Consider the following 24,775-nt stretch of genomic DNA (forward strand, 5'->3'; position numbering starts at 1 on the left):
TCATTTTTTTTCCATTAAACCATAGTGAAATGGATAAAGTTTACACAGCTTAATGGTGGAGTTTTACTTTAAATGCTGCTCAATATCTTAGCAGTACAATATAACATGATATAGCAGCTGTCATACTAACTGCTTCATTTTTATTGAACAGCAGAGAAAACAGTCACACAACAGTCACCTAACTCCTCTACTTCTATGGCATTTTCAAGGGTGTTTCCTTTAGACTCTCAGGCTGTGTTATGTATGACAAAAAAGTAACACAGCTCTTCGTTAGGTCCCTGTTCAGCTATTCAGGACAGTCAGATCTTTGAGCAAATGCTTAGGAAGGACAACTTGCACACAGGACGAAATAAAAAGAAACAGGAATCCATGGTGCAGTAAACCAAAACCAGGTCCCTTTTTAAGACTAGTACATAAACACCTCTAATAAAAGAAGAGGACAAATTTTCATTGGACTTTAAGTATTTAGACAGGAATGTTTTAGTAAAAGTTTAACTGCAAAGTGCATGCAATTAACAGAAAGCCATCAGCTATTTCTCTGGTATGTAAAAATAGCATTAAGCTGTATTAAATGCACGTGTAAGTATCTCAGTTGCAAGAAAAGGGAGGAGATATGCAAAGCACTCAGATATCAAACAATGATCTGTTGGCCAGATGGAGGAATAAAACAATACATATGCTAAAATTTGGAAAAGTTCTGCTAAGCGTCTGCCAAGGCTCACCCAATCTATTTTAAGTGCTTTTTGATACATTAGCTTAGTGTTTGGAGTTGTACAACTGACGGTTATTACATGGGACCAGACAGCAGTGAAGCGCTGGTGTGCAGGAGCTCCCTGACGCCGGAGCAGTTTCCCAAGCATCCGACCAGCACCCTCATTCAGCCAAGGGCCACATCAAATATTCACGGGCTGCTTAACTTTGCACCTTTTGCAGGGAAAAAAACCCAAATAAAACAGACCAGGAGCGATTTTCCAGGGTTTAGCGAAGGAATTCCTTGAAAACCATAATTTGATTAAAGAGCTCCCGGGCAGACTGAGGAACGAGTGTAATTGTACAACTGATTTAGCAGAAGGTTCCTCGAACACAAGAGTGCCGTGGCAGACGGTGGGTGCGGGCGACGCAAAGGAGGCTCCACACCCGCATCTGAGAAGCACGAACAATAAAAAATGCCTGATAAGGCTTAAAACTGGAGATTAGCAATGCCAGGTCTGAGTCACGGCTGGTGTTTTTTCAAAGCTGGTCACAGAGAAGTTGAGTCAGAGGGGAGCACACGCAGTAACTGGTGGCAATTGCTTTGGCAGGGGAGTCGGGGCCAAGGGATCAGGCACTGGGACACTCTGGGCTGCACCTGTACGTAATAAATGGAGATGGCCAGGACAGTGCCCTGCTCTGCCTGTAGCACTGTCACTGAACAGCCCAACCAGCCCCACAGCCATCACACCTGCGGGAGGTGCATGGGAAGAGGGAGCTGTGTAGAAAGGGATGGTTTATCGGATACACAGCTGGGTATCTGGGCTCCAGTCTCTGACTCCAACTCGGCTCCACAGCAAGGAAGCTGCATGGAGGCACCCGAGCTGCTCAGACTGTGGGTAACAGCACAAGGGTCGTGATAGGGGTTTGAGAACGTGAGGCAGCTAAATACCTTTTGGGAGGAAAGGTCCCAGGAACACCCACTGCTTACAGGAGACTGGATTTGAGGTAACCTAATCTAACTCAACTCTGCTGAGGGTAGAGTATAATGAGCTAAAATCAACTGCAGGGAGCAACTGAGGGGAGCCGACATGGATGAGCAGATTTGATGCTGGCACCAGTGCAGAACGAATGCCAGGACTACACAGAGAGGTTGGCCAAGAGAGGATCAGGCCCTGGGAGCATATGGACTGCAGGCTGAACTGTTTCATCCCGAGCATTAATAATGGACCGAAGTCTGTAATTCTTAATTGTGCTGAATCCTAATGCCTTCATCTAAGGGCCTGGGGAATTTGATGGAGGATCAGCTGGCATGGAAGATAACAACAGTGAAACATGGGGCATTAAGCCTAACCAGCAGATCAGTGGTCTGCCACGCCATTCCTCACACTTCCCTTCAGAGCTTTCTCCAGCCTCCTTCCTCCTGCCATGCTGGCAAGAAGAAGTAATTTTAAAATCCCCTTGTTTATCCCATCTATTTTTCCTATGAGATGGCTGCTTGCCTATGTGTAAGGGCAAGACCCAAGCACAGGGCTGTTGGCAGATGGCAAAAGATCTCTTGGACATGTAGCCTTTAACTGCAACTCTTCACCTTACCTCTGGTAAACAAGTTCTGTTTCTTAAACTAACAGGTCTGAACCTTAATTAACTCCCTTGTCTGTGTACAGCCTCCACCATCCTGGCTCTGCTGCACTCAGTACAGGACGGTGCCAGGGGATGGGACCAGCACAGAGGTGCCCAGCTGCTCCACAGCACCCCCAGATCTCCCAGCTCAAGCCCAAACCGGAGTAACCTCTGCTCACCACAAAGCACTGATGAATTCTGCACTGTTCCGCTCTCCCAAACCTACTCACACTGGGAATAAACCCAAGCATGCAGGTTCAGGATGCCCAATGTTCACCAGGTTATACAGTCAATAGTCACCTGAAGTGACCGGGCATCCACCCGCCTTGTTTTGCTGTTCTTTTTAAGAAAATAATCCAGTTTCCCCCAAATAAGATGCAGTGGAGTGAGATGGAAAGCGGGTATGTCCTTGACATTTCTAAGCACAGTAGATGTACTTAACTGGTTCATGTTATTTATTTATTTACTTGTGTAGAGAAACTGCTTGTTTCTGAAGAAACCCAAATGCTGATAAGATGATGAGAGGTTTGCATGCTGGTTGATGGTCTCACTTTCCCTTATCCTGAGTGAATACGAGTATCTATAACTAAATATTTCCCTTAGGGTACTGATGACTGAGGTATGTTTATTGCATTGAGTGAATTTATATATATAATCAGCACAATAAACATTATTAAATTGTCTGAGTAAAATCAAAGCATGAAACACACAGTCAGTGCTGAATTCTAATGATGCTGAATGCCCATGATTGCATGGGGAAAGGATCTTAACAAGCCTTGATTTGAGCTTTGGCATCCGCCTCACAAATCACACGAAATGTTCTCTCTTTAATAGTGCTGAATATTGATAAATGTCTCTGCACGGCACAACAGGGAAGTTGGTCTCTATTGGCAATCTTTACCAAAGTGTGTTTTTTCCTTCTCTACACTCAAGGGTTTACCCTGAATGATTTAATTATAATTTTCCTTGTGTAAGACAAATTAAAGAGGAGAGTAGGAGTGTCATGCCAAAGCAGATTATTTATCTCCTTAACAGATTGCTGTGCACCAAACCCCAGAGCTGCTGCTGCTGCTACTTACAGAAACTGGGCGAAATGTGGGACAAAAGCATAGATGTAATATACATTTAAAGCCCAAATGAATGAAAGCATTAACCCATTATTTATAGCTGGAATTGTTTCATTCCCATGAAAGCCCTGCAGAGCACACAGAAACCAAGAGCAGCACCACAATGCTCCCTGGGCCCTGCCCAGAAGGGAGGATGCCTCCTGCTTTTGAATGCATTTTTGCTTTTTGAGCGTCCCAGGTGACTCTGGCCACCCACCCGCGGTTTGCTTTTCAGTCATAAAGGAGAATTTTCATTGTCCCTTGGCTCCAAGCACAGCAGCCCCACAGTCACCAGTGTCACCAGAGCTGCATCCCCCACAGCGTGAGCAGGACTGCAGCCTCTCTGTGCACAACCCTGAGTCTGGGCTCGCGGCACAGCGACGCGTGGGCACGCCAAGCAGCCAATGACTATTTCTCCTGCTATTTTAAACCCCTTGTTTATAACCAAAATGTGTTTTTACCCAAGATACACAGCAGAACCTGCCGCTCGCCCGCTGATTCTAACGCAGGTGCCTCCCGTCTCGCAGGTCTCGAGCAGCCTCCCAACCTGACCTGTGGGATCAGGAACCCCGGAAAGCACAGCCTGAACTATCCCAGTGACATGTGCCAGAGATGACAGTGATGATAGTAACTCCCACATAAGCAACTTGCCTCCTGCTGCCCAGTCCTTCTCAAAAGCCCAAGAGGAAGGGGTTGAAAACAACTTTACAGCACACCCTAAAAGTTAATGTTACCTGTATATGATTATTTATTGCTGCTGGGCAGTCGTTATGATATGGATGTGCTTAACTGTTAGGACACTTACAGTTTTTACTATGTGCTTTTTATTGTTGGTTAAATCTAAATAAATAGCTCTTGGTTGTATCAAACACTAACAGCCACTTGCACAGAAGGTACAGAAATGAGGGGAGGAAGCCACAACCTAAAAATCTGCCCTGGCCTGGCCAAGCTGTGACTTGTGTGATGAGAGGTAGAAGGGTTGATACCTCTCTTGTGAGCCCTTCCCACTGATCCATCTGACCTGAGCCTGGACTAGGGAGCACCTCCCAGTCTCCTTGTATTTGTTCTGCTGAGCCAGCTGGGTACAAGATCATACATGGATTTCACTGTAAGACCAGCAAACTCAAGCTCCCATCAGCCTCATAATTTTTTTCTAGTCTTAACCTTGGCAATCAAAAAGTTACCAAACCCCTGCTTTGTGCCTGCACTCTCTCTTTTTTAAGTGCACTAAAATTTCCCCTTCTGTGAGCTTTCAAATACACATCTGATGGGAGAGCACAGCAACTCTTCCCTCTCTGCTCACTCCCCACCCCAAACTCCCTGCCTATAGATAAACACCCTTTCAGAAAGGAAACCAGTGCAGAATATCTCACCAAGGAGTTTCTGTGTCACATGAAATCCAGGCAGGCACCACAGTGCCTGATGAGACTGCAACAAAACCCTTAAGTGCATCAGGAGGCATTCTCCTGTCTGTAGTCGCCCGCTCTACTTATGGATAAAGATGTAATTCAATCACTGCAGCAAATGGATGGTGTAAACCCTCCATGTACCAAACACAGGCAGGATAAAGCAAAGCCTGTAGCTCTCTTATTTGTATTCCTAAATATATCTATTTTCGTATTTTGATATTGCAGAGAACTCAACAGATATGCAAGAAAAGTATACAGCAAGCTTAACAATACAGCTATTGATTCAGGCACTGAGGATTTTAAGTCTTCTAAACTAAGACAATCTCAAACAACACCATGGTATGTTTGTGCCTTCCTAATTAATCTGGAACTTTACTAATAAAAACATATGTATCACCTTGTCTGCAGATCCCAACTGTCTCCAGACCACAATTACAGGACTCAGACACATGGATTTCCAGTTCTGCTCAACAGTACACACAGAGAAAACTCTTTCTTTGGAACAGATTCCTGTATTTCCACTCCACTGCAAACTGAACTGAATCTGTTTCCTGGGTTAGACTGCCATTAGCAGACAGCATGTGCCTCTATTCACTGAAAGAACATCCATCTCACTACATGGGGTTTTATTTTATATACTCGGTAAGAAAAACACGGATAAAAAATTTACTGAAAACTCATAAACCCATCTTGTTCAGCTCTACACGCAGCAAAAAGGGAATTTAATTGTTTAATAAACATCAAATTGTTTTTAGTATCCCATGTAAGTCTTCATGAAAACCACGTCCTTGGCATTTACATGCATTATAAATGTATTCACTGAGGTTCCCCCACGTCCTCTCAATGGGTATATAAATGATGCCTTACACACACAGCAGTTCTTCCAACAGTGGGTGTGCTCTCCCTTAAAATCTATCTATTCCCAACAGCACCATTTTCTTAATATCAGAAAGATGTAAGAGGTATTTATACAGCTTCCCTATCAATCTACTCTCAGACCACCAGAAATACAAACTCTATGGCTTAAAAATTCCATTATCCTCTTTCTAATGAATGAAAGGAGGATGGAAAGACAAAGCCATCAGTTTCCATAAAATCCAGCTTTCACTGGTGTCTGCTATAACATTTCTAGATGGGCAAAGGGACTCTCCTGAATGCAAAAGAGCACTGCCCTCTCCACTGCGCCCACTCCTCGAGACCCTTCCTCTCCTCCTCCTCCTCCTCCTCCTCCTCCTCCTACGGCAGTGACGCTGAGGCTGCAGCCAACACTGGCACCCACGGCCCCAACGCCTGGGCCTGTCTATCTCACTGTAAGCAAAAGTTACATTGTTAGACACGCCTCAGTGAAATCTGGGGGTGTACAGAAACAAACCTGCAATAAAGCATCCTCTGGAATAAAGCAGAGCCCGCGCCGAGAAGCACATCAACAGACAACCCCTGATTTAAGCCATTTCTTTTAACAATGCAAGCCAAGCAAGTATAAATTAACTCACACTTTTAAAAGCCAAACAACACCAGTTAGCTAATTTTATCAGCACATTAAAAAAAAGAGCCACTTTGTTTTTAGAGGAACCTGGTGAACTCAAGCCTACCCTGTCTCATGAAAGCAGGTAAATACAGAGTAAAAAAAGAAACTGCAAACATGTTAGATGAGATGGGGCACCAAAATTTGGCAGAAAAATTAATACTACACTGACCAACAGATTTTATTCCTCACCTCTAGCATGCAAACCCAAAGCACATCAAGAGTACCACCACCCCTGATGCAAAACTCAAAAAAAACCCCAGCTTACACTCTTCACACTTCCCCCAATAGCTTATCCAATGCACTTCTAATTAGCTAATTGTACCCACATTGATCCAATTAACAAGCCATAAAGATGTGAACAAAAGGAGCATATTCTGCCCAGCAGAGACTCTATTCAACCACGCCAACACCAGACAGAGCAAGACTTGGAAGGACAAAACTGAGGCCAAGGCTGCTGGCCACGGCTCCAGTTCCCCCATCGCCTGGAGATGCCCAGTGTGGAAACCCCTCCCTGGGGACCTACCTCTCCCGTTTAGGAGTGTGGACTGATAGCTGTCCATTAGTTGAGGCGTGTGGGTTGATGATTAAGGAGGTCTTGGAGGGCGCGGAGGAGGAGACGCAGGTGGTGGACAGGTCCAGGCTGCTGTGGTTGTTGCTGGCTGCCTCCTCCGCTGTGTGCGAGCTTGTCACTTCCTTCCAGAGCTGCTGCAGTTCTGTTGGAATCATGCCTGAAACAAACAAATTGGATAATTAAATCAATTAACAGCTAATTCGGCCGTCTTCAAACAGTAATTAAATCAAAGAGTCAGTAAACAAAGCCTAGTGTTAGTTTTGCCTGTGTGTGTTTTTGCGCATGTATTTTTTTTTTTTTTTAATAACTAAATGCTAATACTGAGCACAGCACGGCTCTGCCACGCTCTGGTGTGACACCTGCAACACTCATGTAATGCAAAATCGGGGGAGGGCGGGGGGGGAATCCATACAACAGCACACCCACCCAAAACACCATGTTAATTATTAATATTTTTTTGCAATTCTTAGACCAAAGGGCCCATATCCAGAATCCCTACACAGGCAGAAATTCCCCCAGCACTCACAGCAAGGCTGACAGCAAAGGTGGCCAAGGGCTACTCTGTGGTCAGCTAAAAAATTCAATTTCTTTCTTTTTCTATAATTTTCATTTCCTTTTTTTTTTTTAAGGAAAGTGACTACTTTCTAACCTGTTATTAAAAACAGGGAAGGTCTCGGGGAAAAAAATACTCAGCTTTATTATTATGACAACACGAACCACAATATGACTAATTTTGTGCTTAAGTTTTAAATGATGACAAATAGCTTTGTTATTAAATACAGTTTTTATTAATCACTTTTAGACATAAATTATGAATTCATATTGTCTTCCTGAAATGCTTTTCAAATTTTAACAGTCAAATTGATTATACTATGATTATTTCATTAACACACCTATCTTTCTCATTAATTTTGGTTTCTCGAACTGCTCACTTAATTGATGGATGTGTCTACCGAAAAACTGTGTAACTTTCTATACAAGTAACACTATTATTACTGTCATTTCTTAGATCAATGCTAATGAGCCATTCAAAAGTAAAACGAAAACAGAAAATAAGCTTCAAGAAAAAATAATAATAAAAAATTGTATTTTTTCAAATGTCCCAAAGTGGACACCACGGTTAGGAGACAACATTCCAGAACTAATGCCAAGAGAAAACTGCAAACTCCAGTGGGCCAAACGGAAGGGGAACCATGTGCTCAAGCTGAGATCATGCTTTTGGATAAAGCTGATGTTTGTGACATGATCAAACAAGTCAAGTTTCTCTCACAGCAGACTATTTCAGTGCTCCTTCAGAGAAGACCATGGGAAAAAATTAGCAGTAAAGACACGTCACTCAAATATTCAGGGGAAAAAAAATAATAATAATAGCCAGTGTCTGTGTGTTTTTAAAGAGGTTTCTCATCACTGTGCTTCCAGCTCATCGTTTGGGTGACTGTTCATTGTTTCACCATGTTGTAGCACTGGAGCTATCCTAAGGAAACCTGCCATTTTCTGAGTGTACAGCAGCAGCTCACGCAGGCAGGCATGTACCTCACCCAACCTAAGGTACTGAAATAAAAAAAAAAAAGAGGCAGTATGCATTATATTCATTTGAAACACATAATAAAAAATGCCAAGGTCTAAATTTAATTTATTTTTGTCATTTAGAATACAATGGATAGATAATCATCTCAACGTGATCAGCCAAACATCTTTACTTTGCTAAACTGTTAAAGATTTTAATTATGCTAGCTTTGGAGAGCACTGGTCTAATGAGGCGATAGACTCCAGAGAATCTAAGTGGTTAAGAACTGTGAAATGAGTCTGATAGGATTTTTTTATATTCACCGTGGATCGTTTGCATATCAAAGAGGAGTAAATTATTGCACGACAGACCAATAACCTTCCCCGCCTTTCCCAGAGTAGCATTAACAAAAACAGTTGGTCTCCGGTAACGGTTCACTACAAAAAAATGCTAAAATCCTTAAGTATCTGCAATTAATATATATTATGGAAGAGGCTTCAATTTATACATTAAGTGATCAGATATTCTTAGGACACATCCGCTTTTCTAAAGCCACGTCATTTTCCTTTCATCAGCCCCAAATGCCAATTATATTTTGATGGATTTTGTCCCAAATGAGCATTTAGTTATTAGACATATTCAATTATTACTTGTCCCCTGAAATTAAACCTCCGAGCAAATTAAACAAAGAAAAAGGTCAGTACACAAGCCTGTGTCCTGTTTTGCTGTGTGGGGGCTATTATTTTCAAACACCTTGCGAAGTGACAGTTTGGGATGTATTTTTAGCCAACATGCTTGACAGGACTGTCTGTGCACTAACAATTACCTGTGAGCATGGCTGACCCTTACTCACTGTTTACTCAATTGAAACAATAGTGAATAGACTTGTCTGTTGATGATAACATATTGATATGAGACCGTATGAGCCCACACCTATTTTTATTTTCCAGAATAAGTAAATAGGGAAAGAATAACTGGACTTTTTTTTTTTTTTTAACCTGGATTTTTGCAGGTTTTTAATTAGACACAGGCTGGCATCCATGCTCTTCTCCCCCTTCCCCTTTCTCCTCTCCTCCTGGTCACTTCTGATCTACTAATCTTATAACCCAAGAAAAAGCCTGTGTTACAGCCATTAAAACAGACAGGATATTTATACCTTGCTGTAGATCCCCTAGAAGTCAAGGTGTTTGCTCTAACTTCCTATCCAAGTGTAACTCACATTAGCACTAATGACAACTACAGCACAGATGGAAAGAAAAATATAATATACTCAATTGTGGGGGAAGAAATGCTGGAGATAATAAGGATTTTAGGGTGGGCTACATAAATTTGAAGAGCTAACTGTGATGTCATACATGTCTGCACTCAACCCCTTGCCAAAAAAATGATTACATCACCTGATTAATAAAATAAAATTAAAAATAGCCTCTCTCCTCCTTCTCCAAATTTAGTTCTTTCAGAATAATTCTAGGGAGAATTTCTGACTAGCCTGTCAAACTGGGCAGCTGAAAGGTGTGCTCATCACTCATCCGGCAAAATGGTTAAATAAAATAATAGAACAAATGGTAAAAGCAAGTCAAATAGATCCACGATCACTCTCAATAAATTATGTAATTTACCATTTAACAGTTTCATTTTAACAGCGAGAGCTAAATTTCAAGTCAGATTCCCAGAACTGTGCTGCAATTACCCGAGATCACTGCTGCCAGGGCTGCAACTTCCTACAGACCAAGAACAGGATTCAGACCTGAAACTGCCAAATCTACAGGAGCAATCAGGCACCCAGATGTCTCAGTCCTATTATTTTCACTTGCTGGTGATCTGAAGTGTGATTTGCAGTTTCATTTTGCAGATACTAAAGATCTCACTCTCGCAGCTCAGTACACTGCTGAAATGGGGTTTATTTTTAAATTGCTGCTATGTACAGATGTAAAATCTAGATTATAGAAGTGTCTAAATACTAAGCAGCAAAGATTACACAAATATAACATTAAAGGATGTGCTATTTTATGCAAGACAATAGGCAAGCATTGAAAACTAAAAAGAAACTAAAATACAGCTTAAACAATCTATTAGTTCTGAAAACATAACCAAAATATCACTTATGAAGTAGCATTCTCTCCTTGGAAACATTTATTACTATTACAGATACTTAAGAATAAATGCAAAACGCTTTTAACCAAATTCACAGCTACAGTTACTAGAGGGATGATTTTTTCTTTTATACACACATTTACAGTATTTGTCTCGGTCTTGCAAACTGTTCTGAAAACAAAAGGGCAGGAGAGATGTAATTTTTTTTTTAAATAAGAAGTGTCCATTACCAATTATTTTAAACTATAGCCCTGGCTCTTCATTGCATTTTTCAGGACAACTAGTCCCCTTGATTATGAAAGAAAATGTAGGCACAGGTTTAAAAAATGTATGTTGTGGGGACAGTTGACAGATTACTGCTCACGGAACTCAATTTCCCAACCCCAGGTATCACCGGCTCAAAGACAAACAGAGTTGCTCAACCTCTTTGTGTCCTTGTACCTCCATACCCAGGTGACCATGTTCAAGCAAGCAGAAAGTTGATTTAAACCTCATAATGACATCAGTTTTAAGCCATCATCTCTCTGATAAAAAAGAATAAAATATCGTGCTGTATTGCAACCTGCCTGAAAAGTCTCCAGTCCCTCTTTGCTCCCGGCTCCCGCTGCCCCCAGCACTCGAAGCTCATTTCCCTGCCAGAACCAGCCCTTTCTGCTTATGTTTATGTCGTCTCTGGCGTGCAAGTCAGCACCCCTTAGGTTTTAAATACGCTCCTTGGTGAGGACTAATAGTTGCACTACCCTGCTCACCATATCAATCAATGCCACGACGGCTGAATTACCTACTGGTGTCTCCGATGTGTTACCGCACAGATTACACTTCATGCATCACCACATTCATTTCTTTCACATTACACATGAGCGTGTCTTGTCACTGCCCAATTGCCCTCCTTTGGACAGCTTAACTGATGGACTATACAATGAACCTTACCGAGCCAACTTAATAGTACAGGAGCTGTGGGAAAAATTAGAAAGGTTGAAGCTTTAGTCCGGTGGGTGTGTGGGAACAGCCTGGGATGCTTCCAACAATAAATCTGGAGCGTAATTAATGCACGTTACAACATTCTGCAAGCATAAATGGCATTTCATCTACGTGCCCTTTTTCCTGGACTCATTTCACGCCTTCTCCTCATCACACTGCACATCAATGGTGACTGACCAGGTACCACCCCAGGCCGGATCCTGCAGCTCCCACTTGGGCACCATCTTCCCAAGCATCACCCTCTGACTCCTGCACAGCACTACTTTAGACCAGGTGTCCCGCTCTGGGATGCTGGAAAGCTAAACTGAGTCTTGCACAGGGAGGTGTCAGGTCCCCAAAAGCTCAGTCTCTCAAGATGGGAGTTAAGTGCTCAAATACCTCCCTGGGTCTGGCAAAAACAAGTCTAAATAAACCATGTCAGCCACACAGCAAAGCAGGCTCCACTCCCTAGTCTGGTCTCTGTTTATCCATGTAAGTTAATATTCACCAGCCACCTCACTCTCCTTTTTGCAGCTATGCACACTGTAAAAAAAGGAGGGTGAAGAACAGAAGCAATTTCATCTCGTCCCCTCCATTTAACTGAACAGAGCTGAATGTAAATTCATTATATGATTTAGAAACGAGGAACAGCCCTAAGGCTGCTTGGAAGATCCCAAATCATTCAGCGTGGACTGACTCAAGTTTTTAAGGTGAATGTTCAAATTTATTATGGGGCAACGGGAGGCAAAGGCAGGATTATTCAGAAATACCAGCATCATGGTTGATGCCACGGCATGTCTGAGCCATGCCAACTCTGAACACTCTGCCTTAACCACAGCAGCCATAGCTCAGGCAAGTCTGTTAAAATGTCCCAAGGCTTACAGACAAACCCAGTTTAAGAAATAAAATTATAAATTTAAGCCAAAAAAAGAAAAAAGAGAATAAAAACCCCAGGTTATAATCACTGTCAAAAGTATTGTGATTTAAGTAATGCTTTCATTGTATCAGTGTCTTAAAAAAAAAGAAAATAAATTGGGATTTCAGTAAAGCAGTAACTTCTTGAAGAGTGCAGGACTGAATAAAGATGTAGGAGGATCTAATTGTCAATAACACCATTAAAATTAAACGGAGTTAATCCCAATTTGCCTCATGTGAAGGGAGGAATGAAGCTGTGAAGCACGGAGGCAGTAACACTAAGGCCGTGTAAGCAGTTGTGGAGAGCAGTGCCCCTCTCCCTGGCAGCCACAGCCAAGGGCACTGAGATCTCTCCAGCTCGGCAGTTGTGGGTCAGACCCACTCTGAGCCAGCCCCCCATCAGGCTGGAACCAGGAACAGCCCAATAAACACATCTGGAAAAGAGAAACCCTTAGGCATGAAACTAGCACCAGGAATCGATGCAGACTCCTCCTGTGAAGGATTTCAAGCCCAGGTGAGTACAAGTGGTAGCTCTATTGCTATGCTAACTGCCTGTGACCTCCAAACCCCCTGCCAGCCAGAGTGGCACATGACTGCAGCGCTGCCCCTCTCCAAAAATATTTTTATAATGCCCACCCCGTCCGTCAGCATCTTTCCATGCTTATTATTTCATGAGCTTATGAGCTCTCTCTCTCTCACTCTGCCTGACAATTCCATGTGAGTGTGCACAAATGCCACGGCTTTGCCACCTCACCTACCTTGTGCAAGGGGTTGCAAAGGCAGAGTAGGCTGCCCGGGCTGGATCGTCAGCAGCCCCTGACGCTGCAAAGACAGGAGGTGCTGCTGCTGCAACTGCTGCATCTGTAAGAGCTGCTGCTGAAAGGCCAACTGCTGCGTGGCCACTTGCTGCTGCTGGGGCTGGAAAAGACAAAAAAAAAAAAAAAAAGTAAAAATGCACGTTTGTCAATACAGAGAAAAGCAGAGGATTTACAGGGCTCCTTGTCTCAAAATACTTCAACTTCTGATCACAGTCACCCGGTATCAAGGCCAAGCCAGCAAGCTGGTTCTTCTTGTCAAAGAACCCAAGGTATGCTTAGATGCCAGAGCTAACCACAGGGCTACAGATTCCCATCTCCACCGGTCACTTTAATCGTACCTAAATCCCTCCTGCCACCCCAATTAAAAATGTCTGCCATGTTTCCTGCTCTATGTGGTTGTGTTTTACCCCAGAAGCAGCTGCGTTTCAGTGCTGGGTAAAGCAAGTGCTGCTGGCAGCTCTTAAAAAGTCCTGGGTAATTCTTCAAGGCAAGGAACATGTCTAAGGTGAGAATCACACCCTAGGATCACATCACACTTAGATGTAACGAGAAACAACCCTGCACTGTGCTCTGTTTGCTCATTCAAGGGCTGTCTCAACTATTAAAGCAAAACAACTGGCTTAATTTATGGTATTTTATACTTACTCTCTCTTCTTCATCCATCAAGTCCCACAATACTTTCTGTTATGCTGGAATTATTCTGTGCTGTATTTAAGGCTGCTACTTCTGCACTTTGAAATTTTTAATTATTCTCACTAGAAAGAAGATGGAGTTGCTTTACTCCACAGGGATGTGAACCTTGAACCTTCGAGGTGTAAAAGAACATGTTGCTTTTCTCACTACTGTACCCGGAGAAGCTTTTAACTACTCTGTTTATCACTTCTGACATAAATAAATGAGAAAAAATCAGACCTTTGAAGAAGAAAAACTTCATCTAATATTGTTAATTAGCCATGACAAACGATGAAATAACATTGTAAATCTTTCATAGAAACAGCCACTAGATTTTAATTACACACATTCATAATTTAGCAAACAACATCTTACTTGAATGTGAGTGTTTAATATGTACAGTACTCCAGGCTTCAGAGTCCTTAATTTTGTTCAGTTAAGGAAGCCTCTAGGTTTTGCTTCCATGCTCATCTTGTATTTTATTTGCTTTGTTCTTTAAAATCCATGAAAGGCTTTGCATTTTGATAAATATCTTTTTATTTATTGTACAATGACAGGAGGAAAACTTTTGTTGTGTAAAACATCAATACATCATGCCAGTGTTTAGCAGTTCCTTGTGCTAGCCAAAAAAAATTAATGTAGATTTCCTTAGTAATTATCTGAGTGATAGAAAGATAATACAGTGCAGTAGTACAATAAATAGAAGGAAATTATCTAATATCCCTAATCTGCTAGGAATCATATCAAGGTGGAGGTCTTATACACATTATGGCTAACAATTATGGAAAGAAAATTAACTCTTACCAAACTGCATACTTTAACAAACAAAACCCAGCCAGATCCCAAACTTTTTGTCACCCTTCCTTGACATCAAGCCAGAGGATCACTGGCCCCATTCTTTACTAGTGTTACACAAAGTCTCACCAGAGCTGCTGGAGCAGGACTGACAGACACCAGCCGGGAATTTGACCCCCACCTTCTCGTACCACCATGCCCCATCAACCTTAATACTGCAACAAACTTTATACCCACAACTCTGACAGTCAGTCATTCTAATTATTTTATTTATAAATGTATCCTATTTCCAAGAAAATCGAGGACTTCAAGAACACAGTCAAACAAATACGTGTTTGGAAATTCTGAAACACGGAGAGTTTTCATTTCTTTGCAACAGCTTGCTCAGACACATCCAGTTGTTGCAACCATGTGTCACAGCAGCAGATGCAAACAGGCCCCAGCAACAGTTATATTAAGAGTTAAACTAATGTTTCCTTCCATAAGTATTAATTTTGAAATGTATGTACTTAATATAAATATATATACTTAATATATTTACAATATATATAATAAATGGTATTACATAAAAACCTAGCTGTAATAAGCTATGTTTTACCTATTTGCCATCTGAGTGTAAAGTTAGAATGGGGTTTCTTTTAAAAAAAAAAGCCCTTTATATAAATTGACTGATGCCCGTTTGGTTGTCTTAGCTATCCTAAGAAAAGCTCTTGAACACTCTCTACTTTGAAAAGCCAGGATATAAAAGTATACAAGGCCCATTGTCCAAGAAAGAATTTAAAAGCAAGACACGTTGCCAAACTGTGCTCCCCACCCAGTTACCAAACACAGGATACAAGGCAGTTTGTTTACTTCTCACAATTGAATGCATACAAAAAAGGTCTCGGTGCAGTCCTGTTGTCAGGTCAGTAGTCAGTGTTAAAATGCTGAAATATCCTGATAAAACTTGCATTTTTGATCCCCTCCCTAAAGCTTCTGTCAAAGGTCTGTTTTCCTTTCTTAGGTTACTCCCTACTGCCTAACATAAACTGTCACACTGCCGGAGGACAAACGGCCCTGTTCGAAAAACAGCTCTCTCTGTCCAGCGCCGTGGCACCAGGCGGGATCCTCCGCAGCCCCCTCGCCATGGGGAGCCCCGATTTGCCAGAAGAGGACAGCCTGGGGGGGCACAGGGCTGAAATCCCACATGGCACCTCTCCCCCTCGCTGTCAGGCACTGCTCACCCTCTGCTACACCACGCAACCCTGGAGTAAAACCTGCCAGGAACCTCACTGGGGTCTGTCTGTTCTGCTCGGGGGCCGGATCCTTTTGACCAACAGGGCTTGGGAGGTTTGTTGTGTTTTTCTTCTTTCACGACAGTACAAAAGGACAATGCACTCACAAAATGACTTGGGGGATGCCATACATGAATACACTTGTTCCATCTGTCAAGGTACACGCTCGGCCCTCGTTAGCACGGCAGCTGCCGGCCTCCACCACGGCACTGCCCGTCAGTTTTCAGTGCGAGAGGGAGGGGAAAAAAATAAAATCATGAAAGAACACCTTTTCCATGCTAATTTAGCAAGAATAAACTCCTTAAGCTGGGCTGAACAAACCTCTGGGGTGAAATGAACGTTGAAACGGGCCTATACTAAAACCATCAGAAAAAAACCCCTAAACCCCTAGAAAAAGCTGAAGAGACCTGGGTCCTTGTTCTCTTCCCAGCTATCGTGTTAAAATGCTCTTCTTGAAACAGGAAGGAGTCCTTTCTTATTGTTGCTTTCGCTAGTGTAATATCAGAAGTGTGACCACAGTAAATCAGTGTGTTAGATATTGAAATGCCATCACATTGTCTAACTTCCCTTCTTGTCTTTTTTAACACAAAGTATTTTTTTCTTTAAGCTCCGAGCCCTCATCTTTGTGTCTGAGATGCTCTCCTGTCTGACAACAGCAATTTAGAAGAGTTAACTTTTATCGTTCATTCTGCTGTGTAACTTTCCCCTTCAAATTTCTTTATCTGCCCTCTGAGCTCATCTGAACTTTCATGTTCTCCCAGCATGCAGGCTTGCATTCAAAACTATGTCTAATAGACCAAATAAGAGGTTAATAAGAAGTGGCAACAGAAAGAAAAAATACAATCCCTGGTAACTGATAAGAATGACAGTGGCAGCCCTTTATTGTTTGTCTTCAAATATAGAGTTAAAGATCTTTAAAAAACTAAATTTTGACGCCTTTGAAAAGAAAGAAGCACAAAATAACAACAGGGGGTTATTGCCTGCCAGCCACAGGGGAGAAGCTCCATAATTCTTATTCTCCCTTTTGAAGGCTGTTAGAAATCTGATTCAAAAAAGCAACAGCAGAAGGAGAAAGCCTCTTGAGGCTATCGCCATTTCCTGTGATCATGCATAATGCGTTTCAAAAGTGGGTTTTTACCAATTCTGTTGATCAATTGCACCTCCTTCATATTCCCTCTTTTTTCTGCTGTGTTTACATCTGATGTGACTCAATGACAAGCGCTGTCTGAGACTGTGAAACAGACCTGTCATGTTGATTTATGGGCGCATCAAACCACGACTTGTCCAAACTGAAGCTCGCAGTTCATTAATTAGAGAGTTGTGACTTTGAAGTCAGCTTTCAGACTGTGGTTTTTAACATTTGGCTTAATTTATATGCTCTTGAATGTGGATCTCTAAGGAAAAAACTGAAATTCCCTTCTTGTCTTTGAACTTCTTTTGACCGCACAATAATCATTTCTTTGTCCAGAGTGATGCCTGCATCCCAGAGTCATTAACGCGCATTGAACTGCCACTGATGAGTAAGCCCTACTGAATTAGAAAAACAGCCAGCAAAACAAAGCTGAGAGCATTCTGCACAGTGATATCTCACAATTACATGCCTTCCCTCCCTGTGCCATTTCCATTTTAATTACTGTTAGTCCTTTAGATTTACATTTTAGACACTTTTTAATCTGTTCCCTTTTTATTATAGTGGCGCCCGTAAGCGCGCTATGGTTAAGGTTGTGTCAGCGTTTCCATTATAAACCCCCCTGTTTTCAGGGGTTTATAACTCAGCTGGAAAAATTCACTCTGGGTTAAAACTTGGCACAGGTGGCACGATTTGCCGAAATTTCAAGGGGGCTGGGGCGCAGAAATTGGTGTGTGCTTTGAGCAGCCCTCCCTGTCGAGTGACACAAGCGCTGCCGCTATCGCAGGACATCACTCAGCATCTCATGCCAAGAGGTAGCTTTCTAGGATCTACCTAAGCCACAACAGATGTCAGATTAAGCAGGAAAGTCTCAAACTCCCTGAAAATTAAGAGGTGAGCCCGGTGCCTTAAAATAAATGTAATTGCAGCAAAATTAAATTTAAGCACACGAAAATCAACAAACAAAGTTTAGGATGTGACAGGTATTTTGAAAGGGAAGTGTATTTAAAGGACAGGCAGAAGCTACCCTGGCCTGTCCCCTTCTGCCACGGACCATGGTGGCATCAGAGTGAGGTCTCCTGCCACCTCTTCTCCATGTCACCACCGATACTGCTCAGTGTAGCTGTGAAGAACATCCAACCAGAACCTCTGTAGTTGGAAATTACAAGCACAAACTCAACCCCTCTCAGCATTTTGCCCTGTTTAGAAAGGACAGCACCATATCTGGGCCTGCTGCCTTGCCCCCTCCCCTCTACACCATAACTAACTTCCCAAAGCATTCTCCCAAGATACAAGTCCAGATGTTTGCTCCAGGACTCATACCAAGCAGCAAGGCCTGGTCCCCTGCTATAAAATATGTGGCAGCGAGCAAATGGAAAGCACAAGAAAACACAGGCGAAAACAGGACAATAACTCTAAATCTGAAAGCTGAGGCCCGATAGAGTCAGTTCAGTTGTGCAATCATTTATAAGATGAATGACAGTTTAATAGCCACTAGACAGTCCCCAGGGATCTGTGGTTTGAAAGTAAAATGGGTATTGTCTGTACCTCTTTAGGCTGTTTTCCAGCATGTTGTTGCTGTAAAAGTTGAAGCTGCAACTGTTCCTGTTGTTTCTTATAAAACTCTTGAAGCTGCTGCTACAAAGAAAAGGAAAGATGGTAAGTAACAAAGTGGAGAGCCAATTCAGTGTCCCTTTTGGTGTAACACACAAACTGCGATTTGAAAAATAGCATCCTTTTATCTGTAATGGTCTGACCTTTAGTTTGAAACTCAACAATAAATTCAGTGCACACTGACTATTCTTGGCATTATCGTTTGAAAAGTAATCTCCAAAATGAACTGATGAAAAACATACCATTTTCTACACAAACTAATTAAAATAAGGCAAGGAATGACCTTTGATTGTAACAACAAAGCCAAAATGCCCTTGCTGAGAGAGCCTGGCGAATCTCTGTTGTGAAACACACATGCTTTCTAAATGATAGGGTTTGACTGTATTAAGTGTTGTTCAATACATGCATAGACATCCTGGGAAATGCTCTCCTCCTCCCGCTCCCCAGATGTGCACCGTGCAGGCAGCGTTCCGGTGTGGGCAGGAGGGAGCCTGGGAGCCAGGAGGGAGCAGGCAAGGTTGGGCTGGGCTGGATGCTGACATCCACCCGGGGTCTGTGAGACCCTGCTGTGCCAAACCCTATGATAATGGAGCCTCGGGGCTTGTCGGTGGCCAAATTCCAGCTGAGAAAGGACCATGGGCTGTGAGAAGCACGGACACACCACACGGCATATGTTGGCGGAAATCAAACAGATTAAGGCTTGACAACCTCTCCACTTTTACTGCCACCGTTTCCATAGTCCTTTATGGTTCCAGATGGACATAACGAGGTCTAAACTGGGAAGCACTGCCCTTCTACCTTATTTATTCCAATTAGTCAGGGCACACCAAGTTTTCTGGGGGATGCAGGCAAAAGCAACAGGGACATCTGCCGAAGTCCTGACACTTAAATATGCATCTGTATTATTTAGCTGATCTTGGAAACAACTCCTAGCACTGCTCCCTGGATTTGTTTCCAGTAGTTATTTCTAGAATTAAAAACAAAAGAGCAGTCAGTTCAGCTCGGAGCACGGATGTTCCAAGGTCTGGACCTGAGATGTGGGCAGCTTCCTTCCTCAGGAGTGTTCTGGGGGGCAAAGCCCTCCAGCAGCCATAGGGGGCCATCTGAGCAGCTGTTAAGGAAACAATTACCTGTTGAAGCATGAGTGCCTGCTGCTGTTGGAGCAGGACTTGGAGTTGCTGGGGAGTTAGCACTTGTTGCTGGAGGATCTGCTGCATTTGCTGGGGAGTGATCACTTGAGGTGTCATCATAGCCACTGACACTGGAACCTGAAGGCCAAGATGAGAGAAAGAGGGGGTCAGAGAGCATCCCTGTGGCTCCTCCAGCATCCCCACGCTGGGGGAATCTCATATCTGGCACTGAGGGAGCTGAAGGCAAGAGAATCCTTACAGCCCACCTCAGCAGGAACAAAGGTACTGTCTACACTTTCCTGGTGATTAAATTCCCCTTTTGCAAAACATTAGTGGATGGAAATTCTTTAAAGCAAGCAGTATGGTAAAGATTAATTTATTTTTACAAGAAATCTGCAAATGGGTTCTTTCCCTCCTAGAAAGTCCTTGCTTCCCATACAGAAATTCAACAGCCAAATATCCTACACTGATGGGATCTAGACCCTATTACAACTGGTTTTTAAGAAAATTGAAGGAAGGCTCAGTGATGTGAATAACAGCACTAGACTCCTATGCAATTTTTACAGAAAGGCCCTACCACGATGTCTTTACCATTCCATATTCACCCAGCATACAGATGTCTTCAATTCTTTCATATTATGTGAGATACCATTAAAAGCCGCTTTCCATGACATTTCAGTGACAAACAGCTACAGTGATGAACTTGATAGCATTTCATATTTGCAACTGTTAACACGTTTCTGCACGGGCATCTTTGCAAGGAACCTGTACACTGTATCTGAAAGGATGATGTCTTGTTCAGATAAAACACTGACATTAAAATGACAGGCTGTCTTGGCCAAGGTTACACAAATTGTATTCAAGCGGATACCTAATGACAATGCTATGAATTCTGCAAGCTTTCTAGAATGTAATTTAGCTATTCAAAATAATCACTGCACTTGTGTTTAATTTGAAGACTACATGAGAACCATTTTGTCAGTCCCAGTAATGCAAGAAGACTATTTCCCTAGAAACCCACCCCTCTACCCTCCACCCCAAAAAAGGAAAAGAAAAGGAGGGAAAAAAAACAATAGAGGAAAAGACAAAACCCATATGAGTTTTAACAGTAATATTTAAGCACCTTACTTTTCTATAGTTTCAAATCAAATACATGACAGCACAAAACTAAAAGCAGTAAAGGATATACTTTGCTAAAAAGGATCTCCTGTCATCCCATGTATTACAATAAAAGGTAATAATATGTTTAGCACTTTTTCTGTGCACCACTTTCTAAAAAATCCACAGACAATAGCTGATCAGAAGATAAAGGAGTTTAAAAAAAACCCTCCCAGTGTAGTAGTAAGCAAGAGAGAAATGCAGTATTAATTTTATGTAACATAATGTCTTAATATGCAGTTTATCTTGACTTTTTCACATGATTTGTCCTGTCATTTGCATAGCAAGCTCTCATTCCTAATTTCACAGTCATTATGCACTGATGTCCTGATTTCTCAGCATCACTAATTTTGATGAACTAAAAATGGTTCCTGAAGGTCAGATGCATGTACACTGCACATCTCCCCGTGTTGTTGTGTACATGTCGTGTGCCAGGGACAGACACTGCCTCAAAAACATTTGCCTGAGCAAAGCCTACCAAGGGCTCGCACGCCTCCGACATCCCATTAAAGCAGACACGGCGAGGTCCTCTGAGCATTCCCCATGGCACAGCGTGTTCCCACACAGTTAATGTGGATCAGGCTGGTGTGAACGCAGGTAAATGGAGATTTAATTATGGGTCAGATGCCAGAAACCACCAAAACCAGGGGCCATTTGCCCGTGGCCTGCACCGCTTGCCCGCACCTATGGGAAAGCCATCAGCTCCGAGGACACTGAGTCATCTGGATGGGTAATCCCATTAATTCAGAATATCTTAATCTGTAACCTTTTAAAAACTTTTCTGGGAGTACAAAATTATTTAATTAAATCCTGCTGTCACTATCTTCACCCCAAAGCGTGACTCACCTTCATTATTCTCATCCCCAGAGAAGTTTACTTTACCCTGGGGTCTGTACTACCTCTCATTGAAGTTGGACCGAGCAAACAGAAGAGGAAGCATGTTTAAGTATGTTTTCTGTGCCCTTCTTGGAAGATAGACAAGACAAATACTGTTCAGTCAGATTTATGACGACAAGCGGGGATACAGACAGGAATAGGGTGGGGTGCTGTAAACCCTACACATCGGTGATTAATCTGAAGGGCCGCGTTCTGCCGTCAGCTGGGCAGGGACAACTCCCATTCACTTCCACGGCCTTTATGCACATTTATCTCGGGACAAATCTGACAATTGGGCCCTATCTTTGAAAACCAGCCACGTACCTTCCAGTGAAGAATCTCTTAGCTGCAAGAATAGAAGCACTTAACCAGAAAGAAAAGAGTAGTAATATATATATATGGCACACAGTTACGGAGTACAAGTACATAAAGTACAAGTTTGCATTGGCCCGTTCAACTTCATTTTACCATCTGAAACCACATTTTCACACCACACCTGCACCCCTAAAGAAGGTGCTGCCTTTCATTTATAAACACAGCTCCCAGCCACATTTAGCCAAAGCCTGTACTTCAGTTTGTCACGAAAGCAACTTACGGAAACCTTGCACAAACAAATTCAAATAAACCAGAAACTACGGTGTTAAAAATGACCACACACATCCCGGATGAGCGTGGGCCCACATACAGTCTGAGGACTTTAAACAGTTAAGAATGATGGCCTATATATCCACTCTCTTAACTCCCAACGTCCAACTTTTCCATGTAGCTAGTCCCTGGTAATACTAGGAATCAAAGGGCATGCAGCACCAGCAATAGGCTATTATAGCCCACACTTTATTACCCATTACTACCGAGGTCATTAGCGGTAAGAGTGATTGTACCGGTCTTAACCTATTGATCATTGTAACTACTATCATTTAATCCCGTGTTGAATGTCTGGAAAGCTGCTAAAGGCACACAAGAGAGAGTGCTTTAGCGATGAGAAATATAGCCAAAGCTTGGAAATTACACTTTGATTCATAAAATCTAGCCAGTGGTTTAAATCAATAGTATTTAAAACAGTCATGTAAGTTCTTAACTACAGCTCTCTAATATTTATGGGTCCCTTTTTGAGTGTATTCAGTCAAAACTAAACTTTATTTTAGATACTGTGCAATATACTTTACATTATGTTAGATAAAAAATATTTATTTCTGATATTTTGTCTGATAGTAAGTGAAACCTAAATCGAGAGCTATAAATTCATTTCAGATTTCTATCTCTCAGATGTCAACTTAAATGTGTTGCCAAAAAAAATTAGAAACCAACTTTAAAAATGACTTAACTGTTTAAGTACATGAAAATGAGCGTCTTTTATGAGTTAACAATGAATCACAGAAGGCAGTTTATGAAGAACTAAAATAATTCTGTCTTACTGCCTTCAGGGAGTTGAAGTTCAAATTAAACTACTGGCAGATATATTTAAAGAATGCTAAGTTAGCATGCAGAGAAGAAATCAATCTTTTATTTTTTCTTTCAAGTTGTTTATTTCTATTTTGCACATGAAACATGATTGTTGTTATTGATATGATTAATGAACTACTTTTGGTATTGTTGACTGATAACAATAGGGTGTGGTAGATACCCAGCTGCATGTAAACCTGGCAGCAAAGGTAAAAATACAGCTGCAATTTGGCTTTGGGAGCTGTGCTAGTATGGACCTGCTGACATGCTAATACCATCAACGGCAAAAAATGTCTTTAATACTCACAATTGTCTTCAGACACTGTTTCTCCCAGGGTTCTGCCTGCTGCTCCTTCAGATCCCCCAAAGCCCTCCCGTCCCCCTCAGTCCCCTCCGTGACTCCCCCACTTCAAGCCCTGCAAACACACCGTATTTTGGACCAAGGAAAACTTCCACAAACTTGGGCCAAGTTCACCTTTAACTTCCCCACGAAATTACAGCAGGGATGCATTTGTCACTCCTCCACACAACCCAGACAAGGGTCACGGGGATGAAAATGATTTAGTCCTATTTAATCATCTCCATTCCCTCATTTTCAGTGATATTAATATAATTAAATACTAGCTAAATAATTTCAAGTAGTTTAATCTTGTATGAAGCGAAAAGGAAAAAAAAAGAATGCCCTTTTCACACCCTGTGCCTCCGATGCTGGATACGGCTGTGGTTCTGTTAACTGTTAGCAGGCATGCATGGAAGATGGGGAAGATTTCCTTAATTCATAAAGAATAACTCTGCCAGAAAATCCTTTTCTCCCGTGATCTATGTTCAAACTTGATTTCAGTAAGCCCTCATACCAGGCACCCTGGATTTCCAAACAGCAATTCTTCGGTTAAAGATTTTTGTGATAAAAGTTAAACGGAGCAAAACAGCTGAACACAGAAAGAGCAAGTCGCTGAGGAACAGTTAAAAATACTGGGCTACAATAAAAATAGCTACGGCCAAGCAAAACCAAACAATGAACTTGAGCTGTCCTATTAGAAAGCTCTTATATGCAATACATTTAAAATACAAAAAAAAAAAATCTCAGCTGAAACAATGCAAACCAGAAGATAAAGCACTGACAGCCTGGCAAGCAGAGAGGCACGATGCCACAAGCCAGAGCACGGCCCAGCAAAGCAAGAAGTGCTGAAGGCAGGACCTGCTTCCACCCCGAGACTAAAACATTTCCGACATAATATTTCATCCTCCAAGATCCCAACACAAAACCGCCGCTCTCGGAATTATTCACGCAGGAACTGCAGTGCTGGTTCATTATGCGAAATGGAATCTCACTTCTAGACTTAGTTATTTTGCCATAATACAGCACAGCGCATTAAGACAGGTAATGTTTATTATATTAATGTAAAATCAGCTAAGTAGTCTGTCATTAGCATAACTGTTCTCTCTGTAACAATACAACTCCC

At 42.2% G+C, this 24,775-nt stretch overlaps 1 protein-coding gene across 31 annotated transcripts in view; it reads right to left on the reverse strand.

Annotated features, from left to right (window-relative positions):
• Nucleotides 1–24,775, reverse strand: part of FOXP1 (forkhead box P1) — a 386,121-nt gene that overhangs the window by 55,826 nt on the left and 305,520 nt on the right. For 28 of the 31 annotated variants that reach the window (XR_003527215.1, XM_027640633.1, XM_027640630.1 and 25 more), the window contains 4 exons: nt 19,836–19,973; nt 18,640–18,729; nt 13,162–13,321; nt 6,880–7,084 (listed from right to left, as the gene is read on the reverse strand). Coding sequence is in view for 30 of the 31 variants with exons in the window: in XM_027640633.1 (XP_027496434.1) it covers nt 6,880–7,084; nt 13,162–13,321; nt 18,640–18,729; nt 19,836–19,973 (593 nt within the window). In the remaining variant the exon portion in view is untranslated. The remainder of the gene's footprint in view (nt 1–6,879; nt 7,085–13,161; nt 13,322–18,639; nt 18,730–19,835; nt 19,974–24,775) is intronic. The other 3 variants (XM_027640634.1, XM_027640629.1, XM_027640638.1) reach the window with 1 other exon arrangement.

The sequence above is a fragment of the Corapipo altera genome, unplaced genomic scaffold (assembly GCF_003945725.1).
Source record: "Corapipo altera isolate COAL_440 unplaced genomic scaffold, ASM394572v1 55, whole genome shotgun sequence".
NCBI lineage: Eukaryota > Metazoa > Chordata > Aves > Passeriformes > Pipridae > Corapipo > Corapipo altera.